Source organism: Scyliorhinus torazame, chromosome 14 (assembly GCF_047496885.1).
Source record: "Scyliorhinus torazame isolate Kashiwa2021f chromosome 14, sScyTor2.1, whole genome shotgun sequence".
Lineage (NCBI taxonomy): Eukaryota > Metazoa > Chordata > Chondrichthyes > Carcharhiniformes > Scyliorhinidae > Scyliorhinus > Scyliorhinus torazame.
Genome location: NC_092720.1, coordinates 98620748 through 98635294, shown reverse-complemented (window position 1 = coordinate 98635294; position 14547 = coordinate 98620748). Strand labels below are relative to the sequence as shown.

The 14547-nt window shown below is 43.4% G+C and overlaps 1 protein-coding gene across 1 annotated transcript in view; it reads right to left on the bottom strand.

Moving 5' to 3' along the window:
• LOC140389907 (ephrin type-A receptor 4) overlaps positions 1-10883 on the bottom strand; it is a 163709-nt gene extending 152826 nt beyond the window's left edge. The window contains exons 1-3 of the mRNA XM_072474546.1: positions 10654-10883; positions 8888-8955; positions 4952-5615 (exon numbers count right to left, since the gene is read on the bottom strand). Coding sequence (XP_072330647.1) covers positions 4952-5615; positions 8888-8955; positions 10654-10744 — 823 coding nt within the window. The 5' untranslated portion in view covers positions 10745-10883. The remainder of the gene's footprint in view (positions 1-4951; positions 5616-8887; positions 8956-10653) is intronic.
• Between the last annotated feature and the right edge of the window lie 3664 nt (positions 10884-14547).

Genomic DNA, 14547 nt, shown 5'->3' with positions numbered 1-14547 from the left:
GGATTGGAGGGTAGGTCTTATGAGGAAAGGTTGAGGGAGCTCGGGCTTTTCTCATTGGAGTGAAGGAGGATGAGTGGTGACTTAATAAATGAAATGAAAATGAAATGAAAATTGCTTATTGTCACAAGTAGGCTTCAAATGAAGTTACTGTGAAAAGCCCCGAGTCGCCACATTCCGGCGCCTGTTCGGGGAGGCTGGTATGGGAATTGAACCCCGCTGCTGGCCTGCCTTGGTCTGCTTCCAAAGCCAGCGAGTTAGCGCTGTGATCAGGGGGATAGATAGAGTGGACGTTCAAAGACTATTTCCTCGGGTGGATGTAGCTGTTACAAGGGGGCATAACTATAAGGTTCGGGGTGGGAGATATAGGAGGGATGTCCTAGGTAGGTTCTTTACTCAAGAGAGTGGTTAGAGTGTGGAATGGACTGCCTGCTGTGATAGTGGAGTCGGACACTTTAGGAACTTTCAAGCGGTTATTGGATAGGTACATGGAGCACACCAGAATGACAGGGAGTGGGATAGCTTGATCTTGGTTTCGGACAAAGCTCGGCACAACATCGAGGGCCGGAGGGCCTGTTCTGTGCTGTACTGTTCTATGTTCTATGTCTCCAAAATTACATCAGTGGGATAATTAAACTCTGCTTTGGTCTGACAGCTATCTAATTATTTAATAAGCCCAAATAAGTAGCTTTGATTTACACATTAAAAAGGATTATGTTCTGTGTGGTTATCCCTTCAATCTGAGAAGATTTTGAATCGTTTGTCAAATATTATCTCAATGTACCAAAAACAGGTTTTAAAGAGCAAGAAATGTGCGACGAAACTGGAACTGTGACCAGTGGGTAGCACGGAGGTTAGCACTGTTGTTTCACAGCGCCATGATCCCAGGTTCAATTCCCAGCTTAGGTCACTGTCTGTGCGGAGTCCCTATGTACGGTATGCATTGTTTGGACAGCATGCAAGAAACAATACTTTTCACTGTATACTAATACATGTGACAATAATAAATCAAATCAAAGCATGTTCTCCCCATGTCTGCATGGGTTTACTCCTGGAGCTCCGGTTTCCTCCCACAAGTCTGGAAAGATGTGCTGTTAGGTAATATGAATTTTCTGAATTCTCCCTCAGTGTACCTGAACAGGCGCCGGAACGTGGCTACTAGGGGATTTTCACAGTAACGTCATTGCAGTGTTTATGTAAGCCTACGTGTGACACTAATAAAGATTATTTTTATATCACAAGAACAAGTGCAACTGCCTTTAAAGAAACAACACCTTGATGAATAAAACATTTGGCAGTTCCACCTACATATCAGCAAATGAATATCTGAGTCACAGAACAGAAATGCTCCAGATTCCAGGCAAACCATGAACGTTGCAAATAACTTTCATCATAATATCGGATACAAGTTAAAAAGTGATCATTTCATAAGATTTCACATCAGCTGCAAACATGACTTGGGAAATGCAAACACAGATATTTGTTGAACATCTTCCCATAACGACAGTTCCCTTGTCAGACTAAAAGCAAGTTGGTGCAGAATCTGAAACAAAAACTGAGAATGCTGCAAAATCTCTGCAGGTCTGACAGCATCTGTGGAGGGAGAAAGGAGCTAATGTTTCGCACCTGGATGACTCTTTGTCAAAGATTGTTTCCCTATTAGACTGAAGGCTGCCATTACTGCCTTTTTGTGTAAGTGCTGCTTACAAAGCCTGTTGGCTGTTGATTACTCATTCCATACTTTAGCCATAATTGTACCTTCTGGTGCACCATTCTATCACTCCTCGGAAATGATGCAGCCCCACATTTCTGATTTACCCAATCTCATATTTGATGATTTGAAGTTTCCTCCTAACATGTCAAAACAAGTAATAAATATGCCCCCCCCCCCCTAAAAAAACTGGTTTATTTTTCTTAATGTTATAAAGTCTAGCTCTCTGAACGAAAAACAATTAATGCTTCGTCACTAAAACATGAATAAGGTTTCTCTGGATTAATAAAACCCACAGCACAAAGCATCATAATTAAGAGATTGCATTCAAACTGAGGATTGGGCCAATAATTAAAGAGGGATTAATCGGGAGTTTCTGAACTGACTCAACATCCTGCAGTAAAGCAAGTGGAATCTGTTCTGTAAACTGCTTCAAAACATGTTGTGAACCCTTGTGTGCAGCACATGCTAAAGTTGAGATTTTGCAAGGCAGCATTTGAGTTATTTTCTTAGTTTCTCTAAACCAAATGTCTTGATCAGTTTTCAGTAACACTTGATCAGTGATACAATGATATCACTGGATTCTCTTCTAAATGCTTTCTCATTGGGAAGTCTGTCAGACATCATTGCCCCTTTCAGATGAACTTGCAGGTGGCGCAGACAATACCCGTCTGTCACTTTGAAGCCTCAGATCTGTCCCTTCCAATCTTTCAATGCTTTCAAGTATTAACACATTCTGTTGAAAGTGACAACTGGAAGAGGAAATGTAATTCTGTCCCATGAGGTCTCAGGACCCAGCAGATGACCAGCGTTGGTGACTGCAATAACAATAAGCACCCACCACTGCTGATTGCCAGGCCTTTGTCACACCATGAGATCTTAATCAATCTAACGCTGACCCCCAATGACAGGAGGAAGATGGATGAGGAAGTAAGTGACCCTTGACCCCTGCTCCATAATTGTCCCGTCAGAGTTTTCTCTTGCAGAAACAATAGGGGCAGTTCCCATTCAAAAAGACTCAAACACAGTCAGTGTTACTTGAATTAAATGGGGGTGAGGTGCTGGGGAGAATCCTGGTTCCCTACTGTGACACCTTGTCAGTCCTGCCACAGCAAAGGTAGATTTTTACATTTACAAAAAAACAATAATCTATTTACTTTCTAAAATAAAATGAACTTCAGATTGAAGATAAAAGATAAGAAAATGACTCTTAACTTTGCAGGAATGTGCACCATCATTTCACTGCACTTAACCTAACTGACTCGTCTTCACCAAGCAACCGCTGCTCTAGTGCAATAAAAGTGGTTACAATTTGAATAAAGTAATTAAATATTGAATTATCCCCTTAAGTCTCATTTATTCTTAGAACTTGCCTCCTTTCTTTTTTACTTAGTAAGAACTGGAAAACCAAGTCTGAAAATGGGGAACAATTCATCACTAGATCACTAAACACATAATTCCGATTTACCCTTTTTAAACGATATTGTGGTTACAAAAAATGATCAGATAATGAATTCTGTTTGTATTGTGTATGCAACAAGTATTTGGAGTTCGTCACTCAATGAGACCTTCGGCTATGTTAAAAATTTGTTCAGGTGGGTGGGGGGGTGGAGTTACGAAAGGTTCATTTTGAACTTTGCAACGTAATTAGCTGCACAAAACCTGGACGCAAAGCTAATAAAATATATTTTTTAAAACCTTGGACGGAATTCTCCACCACGTTTTCCGGCGTGACTGGTGCAATTTGTCAGCCCTACGCATGCGCAGCCAGGGATCCGGCGATTTTCCGGCCATATTCTGCAGGTGTTCCACGCCGCGCACCCCGGTGCTGGCGCCTCACAGGTACCGGAATCGGTGAGGGGTTCATGCCAATTTTCCCATCGTGAATCACCCACAGATTCTCCGTTGGCGCAGGAAAGGAGAATTCCGCCCATTGTTATTCTGTCATTAATCAGGCCAACCCAATGATGACCCATTTTGCTTCAGATCTTGAGTCCATGTGTATCCTTGAGTGACCAAACCAAACTGAGCACATAAAGCCTATAAATCTATGAAAGATAACTTGCATTTCTTTTACCACAATGAAAACATGGAGATATTAATATCATGCAGTATTTGAAAAGGCGAATATAGGAATATTTAAAGGCATGTTGTACATAACTACAACATTTCTAAATTACACTGTTAAATTAGTTTGACAGACATTTTGTGATTCCATGGTTTTCCAGCTTCTTCTTAAAGTATAAGTTTACTTTCCATCAATGAATTATGTTCTGAACAAGCCCTATCATTATGTTATTTTTCTACTTGTTGCAGTTCATAATCAAAAATTCGCCAACGATTTCTAAAATTAAATTTATTCCCAGTAAAAAACGTTTCATGTCATTTTAATCGATTTTTGAATCACCTCTTGTATTTTTTATTTATTTAGCAGAAATCAAATTACTTTCTGCTGAATTGAGTGTAAAATGTTCCTTAATTTAAAGCCTCTATTAAAACTGAATCAATATCATGTCTACTCTGTTGCTTCCATTGCAAAGTCACTTTGGTTTTACACTTACCATTAGATGCATTAACCACAATGGAAATTCAACAGGAAAATTACAGCAATAGTTCTTCAACAATATAGCAAAAACTTCTTAAACTTTACTAAATTTGGATGATATTGAGAGACATGATGCAGCACTCTACCTTGGCTGCCGTGCAATAGAGAGGGCATTGTGGCAATTTGAAAATAAATCATCTTGGAGAATATTCAGTATGACATCCATCATGACCAATTATTTACAAACAATAACGGGTTACATTAAGGATTGGGATACAAGCTCAATGACATTATCATTGGCATTGAAATAGGTATTCAAACTATTCTAAGTATTAAATATGTTAGGGGTGTGCTATGTTGAATTATTTCTATGACATTTGATGCTTGTCTAACTTTATTCCTTTCAGAAATTATTCAACACGATTTTCACAACTCTAATTTTGATGGGAAGAATGAGAATCTCAAAACTATTTTTAAACAAGTCATTTTCCTTCTGTATTTCAGTTTATCTGTTATACTATGGAGCCAAAGAAACACCACCTGGAACTGACAGAATTGTTAATCACATTGTTCTGTCTTATGATGTCCCACTGGAGCAGCTAATTATCCCTGTTTACACCATATTGTCCCATCACTAATTAAATTACTTATGTATAAAGTCAAAATGGAATTAGTCCAAACACAGTATTATATCCTACCTTGGCACTCTCCATTCTGTTCTTCATATCCAGTGTTACACAGACAGTTACCAATGGGCACGAGCCATTCTCCGTCCGCACCACAATACATTTTTGGCTCATCTTTCTCCTCAGAGTTGTTCACACAGGAACCACGTACTTCCACAAGGGATGAAGTGTCAGCGCCTGTGATGGTGTCAGGGAACTGTGCCAAGTTGTGTACTGTCAGTGGGCACTTCTTGTAGAAAACACGGACAGATACCAAGGCAATGCAGGCACCTACATCTTGGAATGCCAAGTAGAAGCCTTTTTTAGTCAGCGGCCCTACATCCCGCACCTCAGTGTTCAGTTTCATCACCCGATCGCCAATGTCTACTTGTGTAAAACTCTCATCAGCTGCAATGGTGTCAATCTTAATGTATCGGTTTTCAGAGATATACCACTCATTATCATTATTTGACTCAAAGTAAAATAGGTTAAAGGTCTCTTTGCATGTGCCCATGACACCTGGCAGACTGTTGCAGTCCCGAAGGGTAAATTTAATCTCTATGTAAACTCTCTGGGCTCCCTCACGAGGGATCCAATCAGTCCGTAGCCAGTTATTTTGATTTGCCTCCATCACATTGCAGACCTGGTAGGTACGGATTGGCGTATTCTTCTCATCCATTATACTCACTTCCTCCCACTGTTAAAGCAAAATACACATATCTTTTACTACCTCATACATATTATTGTGGAATCATAGAATTTACAGTGCAGAAGGAGGCCATTCAGCCTATCGAGTCTGCACCGGCCCTTGGAAAGAAATGAATATCGCTTATTGTCACAAGTAGGCTTCAAATGAAGTTACTGTAAAAAGCCCCTAGTCACCACATTCCGGCGCCTGTTCGGGGAGGCTGTTACGGGAATCGAACCGTGCTGCTGGCCTGCCTTGGTCTGCTTTCAAAGCCAGCGATTTAGCCCTGTGCTAAACAGAGCACCCTACTTAGGTCCATGCCTATCCTGTAAACCCAGTAACCCGACCTAACCTTTGGACAGTGCTAACCACTGTGCCACTGTGCCAGTATTGCAGATTACTTTTGTTGATTGATGTAAAATGAGCACTTTTTAAGAAATATCTACCGCAAGAAAGTGCACTGATCTGCATCCCTCAAGCCCTGTCCAGATCTGCTTTGTGTCCATGCAGCAACAATGAGTGGAGCTGGTTGGTTAAAGTGAGAAATGTTAACAACTGCATGCGTTTGCATTGCCCTTCAATAACGTAAACACCCAAAGATGCTTCCTGAAGGAAAGGCAGATGCCAAGGAGCAATAACATGTTAGGGGAGTCGACTGATGGTCAGAGATAGGTTTGCAGAAGGTTCTTGAAGATGGGGTGTAATACAATAACCCAGAAGGTTGAGGGAGAGAGTCCCCATGGACTGAGGGAGAAAGTGCAAGAACCCAGATTTGGAACAGCAGAGGGTGGGAGCAGAGACAGTGTTGGAGGAGGCTGCAGACAGAGGGTGGGATATGGCTGGGATAGATTTGTAAAGGTAAACAAGAAGTTTGGTGAACTAGGGGTCAGTAGCAAAAGGAGAGATGAAGGTGATAGCATAAAGACAGTTGAGTTGTGGATGAGTTACTTTAAACTAGTTGTAAATGTGTCAGGTTGAACATTTTTATATTAAAAACCTTGCTTGAAATGTATTTTTTTTTAAAATACCTATTAACTCATGTTTGCCTATTAACTCATGGTTGTATTCAAAATCAGTCTTCACAAACTTGTTCTAAATTGGACAGTATGAGTTTTTGTGCAGGGTAGCGAGAAGTCGGGATGTTGGATGGTATTTAACCATCCCCTTTCATCCCGCATTTGTCAATGTGGCTGGGTAGGTTTAATGAGAAAAAGAAAGTGGAGACGGCGAGTGGCACCTGCTATCTGGCCGAGCTGGCCACATATGAGTCCTCATAATCTCTCCTCATTACCCTGACTTGCTGGGGAATTAATAAAGAAGCAATGACCATCGCGTCATTCTGAGCTCCCGGGAGACAGTTCCAGGGTTTAATTTATCAGCGCAATGTGTTCAATCTTGTTAGCGACAAAACGATAAACTCTCATTAGAAGCTGGCTTTAAATGAAGCTACACACCAGGGTCACTCATGTCTCCCCTCGCCCACCAGCTTCATCAACTGTGTGCACTTGGAATCATTGGAGTCCCTCACCGCCCCTATTAATTAATGTTCGGTGCTATAAATTATTCTCAACAGTACAGTTGTAATTTAAACATTTTTTTTCTTTACCGTAAATCCCACCTTACACATTGCTCGTTCTCATTGTTTTAAATTGTGTGAAGTTGTCATTAGAGCCAGAGCATATTTCCCTGTGCACCATATTGTAATAAAACATTGGCCCAGAGAAATCGAAATAAATATCTCAAGTGCACTTTGTGCGGCGGAGAAGCAAGGAGCTGTTTAATTTTTCACAAGGGTTTATAAATAGGCTTGAAGTGCATGTTATGAAAGCAACTAACCTCTCAATTAGGTGGAAAGCTTCAACATTAAACACCGCTTTGTAAATAATAAGCCCCCTCCCCCATCGCTAACACCGCCACCAGCTTTAATGAAATGGCCCACCCATCACACCCCAAGCCCTTCACCTAAGCAACCAGTTCATTCAAGACGATCATCATTGGCAGAGTTCCCCCTCCCCCTCCCTGCGGCTTGGCCTCTGCAGTCGGTGACCTTGTCTGGGTGCTGGCTGTCCAGGGGAAATGTGACTGTTGCTGGGATGAAGCTGGTAGACACCCACCCCCTCGCCAGTAAAGGGTCCATTCCCTACTCTGCCGGCTAACTGTCAATCAACCTGCACTTGGCAGCTCGCAATCCCAAGACCAGCAATGTGCAAATGCACACGCCGCAGAGGAAATCTACAGCTCAAGTGCAGCTCATTCAAACCGTATCAATCTCCTTCGTGTTTGGGTCTGTACCATTGAAATCGAATCAATAGTGTAATCCCGACTGGAGATAGGAGGTGGAGTGTGTTTGTTTAATTACTACTGAAGCATTGTGACCCAGGAGCCTTTGTGACCTTCCTATATGGAAGAAAACATTGGGGAGCTACCTGGATGCAGAGTGCATTCATGTTTGTTTTAAATGATATATTTAACAGTATTTTGTTGAAGGGGAATTGGAAAGAAAATATGTCGTTTTTTAATCTTTGGGGTCCAGGATCAGTGGATTGACAGCCTGTGTCTTGTGAGAAGTTACAAGCGGTGGATAAACGAGGCTGGGAAGATGGGCTTGTCACGCAGAAATCTCAGGCGCACCTTTTCGTTCTGTTTTGACATTTTTCACTTTTCTGGAAATGGAGACCATGTGCACACTCCGTGCTAATAATCCCGCCCCGAGCTCCCATTCCAACCCCAACAGCAGATCAGCTTGTTCTGCCTCCCCTCTCTCATCTAACCCCTAACCACCCCAGGCCGGCTGCACCCTGAGGGAGCTACACTGTTGCTCTCCCCATGGCAATCCCTCATCTCACGCCTGGTTAGCCGGACACCCTCCTCAGTCCTTCGCTCTCGTCAATGCAAGGACTAATTTTCCCCCCCGATGTTCTTACACCATTTCAATGATCTAGACATTGCGACCTTGTATTGGGGCACCCGCTCTGAGAGTTTTTGAAAATTCGCACAATAAGTGCCCTATGTTGCTCTGGACAGTTCAAGTGGTTTTCTGAATCGTGATCCGTTATCTACTTAACCAGCTCGGCTTTAACCCTGGCCGTTCGGGTTTCCAGTCCTGCATTGCTGGAGTTTTCCGAGGGGAAGATATAATTTCTCCTCACAAAGGCTAATTCAGCTCACGGCAGCATTTTTGGAAACCTGACCTTGCCTCGCCGCGATCAGCTCCAAATCCTCCCATTAGCCCGGCAACCGAATACTTCTCAATGTGAGATAGTTCAAGTTGTAATACTCACTCCACCTTCGGCAGGGAATGCTTCCCAACCCAGCTCCCCTTGAACAGACCGGGAATCCAATAGAATAACTGTTGAGAGTAAAAGCAAAGCCATTAGGAGTGGACAAGTGCAGCAGTGGATACATGGCTCTCACCCTCCCTCTGTTAAGCGTCTCCACAACTTGCCAACATTGCGAATAAACCGGACAAATCCTTTCAAATGGCAATGAAATGACCAACCCAACCCGTCCTGTTGTCCTGCCCCAACTTTATCAACTGTTATTTTTCAATATCACCCCTGGAATTGGAACCGGACAGGTATCGTCTGATATTGCTGTGAATACACTTACAGTTCGACTTGAAATGTCATTGGATTGAAATTCAGAGTCACCGCTACATTTATTGAGCAGAGTTCGATTGCAATGCAGTTCTCAGCGTCATGAGACGGCCTCCGTTTGGGCTGCTTAACATGTTTTGTGTGAAATTGAAGCAAAATGATAAGACAGGCAGTGCCAGCTTTATTGAGTGATTTCAGTGGGAATGTGGGAGCCGTACAGAGAGATGGAACGGTTGTAATGCCGTCTGCATTGCACACTCGTCAAACACTTTCTTTAAATACATGTACATGGATTTAGGTGAGGAGGGAGGGGTATTCTCTGGTAACGAGTTCATAAGCAGCAGTGTTTTCCCCAAGTTTTCAAGGGGGCTTGGAATAGCACCCGCGACGGTCATCAGGTCGTGTTAGGGAGCCTACACTCGTAAATCTTATTAAGGATCGGTTGGAAAGCGCCCACTGACTTCTTGCTGACTGGCATCTCAATCCGATCTTCAGAGGAGTGAGGGAGCTGAAAGGCCGCCTTTCACAGCAACCCCCCCCCCCCCCCCCCCAAGCACTGCAGGCGTGTTGCGAATTCCATGCCTGGTCCCTGTGGGTGACTGGAAGGTAAGCTCTCACTGCGGGATCACAATGAGGACTCAATCCCCTGCTTCAGAATGGAGGGCAGACGTGGACTGAATGTTAAGAACGGCAAACCTGGCTGCCATCAGCGAATAACTTGTGCCCTTTTTTTTGTTATTGCCCAGCTCCTCACAATTGGACTACTTCAGTGAAGCTGCTTTTCAGCCGAAGCTGGGGGCCCTGAAAAGTGGGAGTTCCCAGAAATTCATGAAAATTAGCCGTCAAATCTCATTCCTACTGCACGGCGCACTCACAATGCGAGACGGCAGGCTGAAACTGACACTCCCCCCCCCCCCCCCCTCACAATGCGAAACTGCAGGCTGAAACTGACACTTTGCTCCCTCCCCGTCTCACTCCAATGCGACTTCCATTCGCTATTTCAGCAACTGGTAAAGATTGTTATCCGCTATCCCAGCTTGGACTGGATTTGGAGCTGGTCACACACATACACATTGAGGGGAGCTGATAGCAGAGATGCGAGGGTGGCCAAGCGGGCCACCTTCACCATCCCCCTTGTTAAATCGGAGTTGGGGAGCAAGCTCTGTGGTACGCTTCAAAAATTGAAACTCCTGCAGAATTGCCCGGGGAGAGTGTGCAAGAAGGCAGTGGCAGCAAAGTACACTTCTCCCGCACGGCGAGTGCTGGGAGGTGAGTGAGCAGCTCATTCTCCCAGCCCCGGGCAGGCTTCAGTATCTGCCTCTCTGACTGTGTAACCAGCCCCTATCCTCTCCCCTCCGGAGTCTCCCCGATCGCACTCGGTGGCTGCTGAGGGCGAGACAAAGTTCACAGATCCGCACAAAAGACACACGTTTCTCTCATCGCCAACTTACCTTGGTTGGGCGGAAGGACCTTTGAGTTATAGAATGCTGCAGCAGTGCCGAGTACTAGCGCCCAGGCGGTTAACTGTACAATCCCGGCCATAGCTTTGGCTCAGTTTTATTATTATTGTCAGCCCTGCACAGTTGAGCTTCACTTTGGATCGCTCTTTCCCGGTGGAATAGTGACTGGAGTTTGGGAAGCTGCAGTTTGTAGACATCGCGTGGGGAGGAGAAGGGGCGGGGCCAGCACCTGACGTCAGCCGCCAATCAAATGGAGCCAGTCAAAATACTTCTCTGGCTGATCAGCCCTTTCCTCAAACTGCACCCCCACCTCCCAAATATACCTCCTGTAATCACCAGCCCTTTCCCTGCTGTCCACGCCACCCACAAATAGTCCCAGTGACACACCAGAGAGGGACATCTTCTTTCATTCTGCCAAGTGGTGTGTCTGGCTGCAGGTCCACAGAGATTATCAGTGACACAGTCCCAGGACAGCCAGATCTGAGCGCCCCCCACCCCCCCACCCCCAAATAAACAAACATTACAGAAGGAATTGAAACTTTTGAAGTTGTGCTGTGTGTGTTGGAGGGAGGAGATGGACAAAAGGTTCAGACGCTGTTGTAAATGGTCTGGAGATTTTGGACATTTGCGAACATGGAGGAAATAAAGGCATTCTGTCAACGTTCTCTACGCGTTTTCAAGTTTTGAGTCAGCTACTGTCATTTTCTTCCCACTGGGTGAAAGTTAAATGCAGTAAATTCGTTCATTCTGTTTTGGACTGGGGGGCGGGGCGGGAACATCATAAACGCTTTTTCATTTTCTTTCTCAGCAATCCCGAGAACATCTGATGGTAGGCGGGAGGCTCACTGCCCTGTTTAATCGCAGGGAGCCAGTCACACGATCAACCATGTTTCACCTTGCAAAGATGATTCAAACTGACTATTCAAATCAGGATGAACGACTGCATTCTTCCAGACAGGCAATGCCCTGGCGTTTTTACCCTTTCCGCTGCGCCTGAGAAACATTTCAGTCAAGTCTCTTGCCTTTGGAGCAATTGAATAGCAACAATGCACTGGATATGCGAGAACTGTACGATATCAGTACATGGCCAGCCTGGTGTACAGGTCCAAAATAAAAATCATTTCCAAATTGGACATGCTATACGACTGTCTGTTTCGTTAAACTGGGGGGGGGGGGGGGGTGCATTATATTAATAAAAAACACTTCGAAAACTGGTGCCTCTCGTATAACTTTTCAGAAGTTGTTGCAAAATGTATTAGTCTCGGGTCCAGATGGCTGGGATCTAACGCCTGTTTCTCATCTCACACAAACCTGTCTTCTCAACTTATCGTCTTGCACCATTTCCATCTATGTGACGAATGATTGCTGCCCGCTGAATCCCTGGAACCAGAGGACCAGAGGAGGTTTACTCGCCTCCCAGCTGACCCACCAGCGCCGCCCCGTGGAATCGTTACACTCATTTGTGGTCAAGACATTCCTGAGGGGGGATCTCTCTCCTCGACTTGTTTATTTAAAAACAACGTGTGATCGGAATCAAACTTTATGTTCATTTGCGAGCAAAAGTCTTTGGATGGCAGTTTGATTCGACATGTTTTTTGCCTCACTGACAGCGGAGTGTGAAAGCACAGAAATCAAATCTCGCATTTCAACGAACAGACAGTAATTAACAGGAGGCTAATGAGTTCTAACAATACAAACACTTAAACTTGCATCACCTTTTTCTATTTAGTATTGTCTAATCATTTATGGGGCTCATATTTATTTACTATACACGGCTACAGATGCATTTGAGGTCATTCGATGCAGAGAGGGAGTTTCTTGCCCCTGTAAACGAGGCATTATGATTAAAGAGATGTTTCTATAATTAAATGCTGGAAATTGGCAGCTCATATGTAAATTATGGAGTCCTTTTCGTGGAACGTGTTCATCGGGATTGACTGAAGCTAGAATCAAGTGAAGGTTTTGCAGAAATCCAAACGGAAGTGCTGCTAATAAATTAAAGAGCCAGTTTTAAAATATGGTTGAAGCCATTAGTTAAATTTATCGACATTAGGCAGCACGGTGGTGCAGTGGTTAGCATTGCTGCCTCACGGCGCCGAGATCCCAGGTTCGATCTCGGCTCTGGGTCACTGTCCGTGTGGAGTTTGCACATTCTCCCTGTGTCTGCGTGGGTTTCGGCCCCATAACCCAAAGATGTGCAGGTTAGGTGGATTGGCCACGCTAAATTGCCCCTTAATTGAAAAAAATGAATTGGGTACTCTAAATTTACTTTTTAAAAATTATCAACATTAATTTGAATAAGTTAGCAGCATTCTTACTTCCGAGTTGTGGCTTTAAGAAACAATTTAGAATTTAAAAATCTCGGTTGACAAACCAAGGGGTTGCCTGTGAACATACAAATTAAACCAAAGCCCCCTCCTCACTTCTAGTTCAGCTGGATTTTAAAGATCCAATAGGGTTATTTTCTTTAAAAAGAGCAGGGAAATGAGTTGGCTAACATTCCTTCACAACCATACACTCCTATCCTCCAACCACCCCATCCCCACCACACCCCTAAAAGCAACATCGCTTCCTTATCAACCGCCACCCACAAACACATTTACTGGTCATTCTCGAGATCCCACTGTGCACAATATGGCTCCTTGGAATGGAATTACAAGCAATGAATTGATTGTAATGTTCCTTGGAATGTTTCTGAGAATTGTTATAAGTGTCAGACTTCACTCTGGTTTGTTCATGGAAAGTTTGGTTACTCACATTTGTAACTCAAATCCAATTGTTATTTCTGCTGCTGTTGGACACCACTGTTTTATTCATTTGCACATCCTTAAAATTGGAGATGGCAGATTTTGGCAATTTGTTTAAGGGAATTGATTAATGATTATCAGATAAATAGATGTATTCTCGTATTAAAAGCAGTGGTGATGCTTGTTTTTAAAAATATTTTCTTTCCATTACTCTTCTAAATGCAGCTAACTTACTCCTACTCACAGCTTTACATCTCCCCCGCAGATCTGTGCTGTCAGCCAATGACAGGCACCAGCCCAGCGGGAGACTTTGTGTATGTGCTGGCCTCCCCCAGGCCCATTCCTGAATATGGATGAAAAGAGACACAGAAGTGTTTGCCTCGATATGCAATCTCACAAACTCTAAAGTGTCCAATCAGTCTCTTTATTCACTTCATGTTGTGCCCACTTGGCTATTTTACCGCCTACTCACTTTGACCCTGTAGTGCTTTATTCCGCAAATACATTCCAGAGCCTAATGAATGCAAGTACAGTTGTCCCATTACACAATTGCTGTACTCACATCAGCTTTGCTGGTCAGAAGTTAGTTCCACTTTGAGCCTGTCACAGCTTCTCTTTCTGGTGCAAAATATGTTTTTAAATAAGAAACATAATCACTGCAGCGTTAAACAATCATCCGTTTTGAAAAAGTCTAGCCTGTTGTAAATTTGTATAATGCAGAAACAATATGTGATTATGCAGCTATATTTGTAAATAATTCATGATTTTAAAAAACTTCACACTGAAGTGTTGTAACATTTTTCCTAGCACAAAAGAATACATAGAACTGTTAAAAATAGATAGCTAAATCGGAAAGTATATTCTTTTGGTCAATTCTGCTTCCCACTTTTCCCACCCACTCATTCACCACAACTAACCCAGCAAAAATATATACATTGTGTTTTTAAAAATAAAGATATTGGTCTTTGTTGACTGCTGGCTTTTTGTTAAGTCAAGCTCCAGTTTCTATGAATGGATTGAAAGATGGAACCCAAAAGGCTACTTGACCTGCTATAATAATCTTGATTGTCACAAGTAGGCTTACATTAACATTGCAATGAAGTTACTGTGAAAAGCCCCTAGTTGTCACATCCGGCGC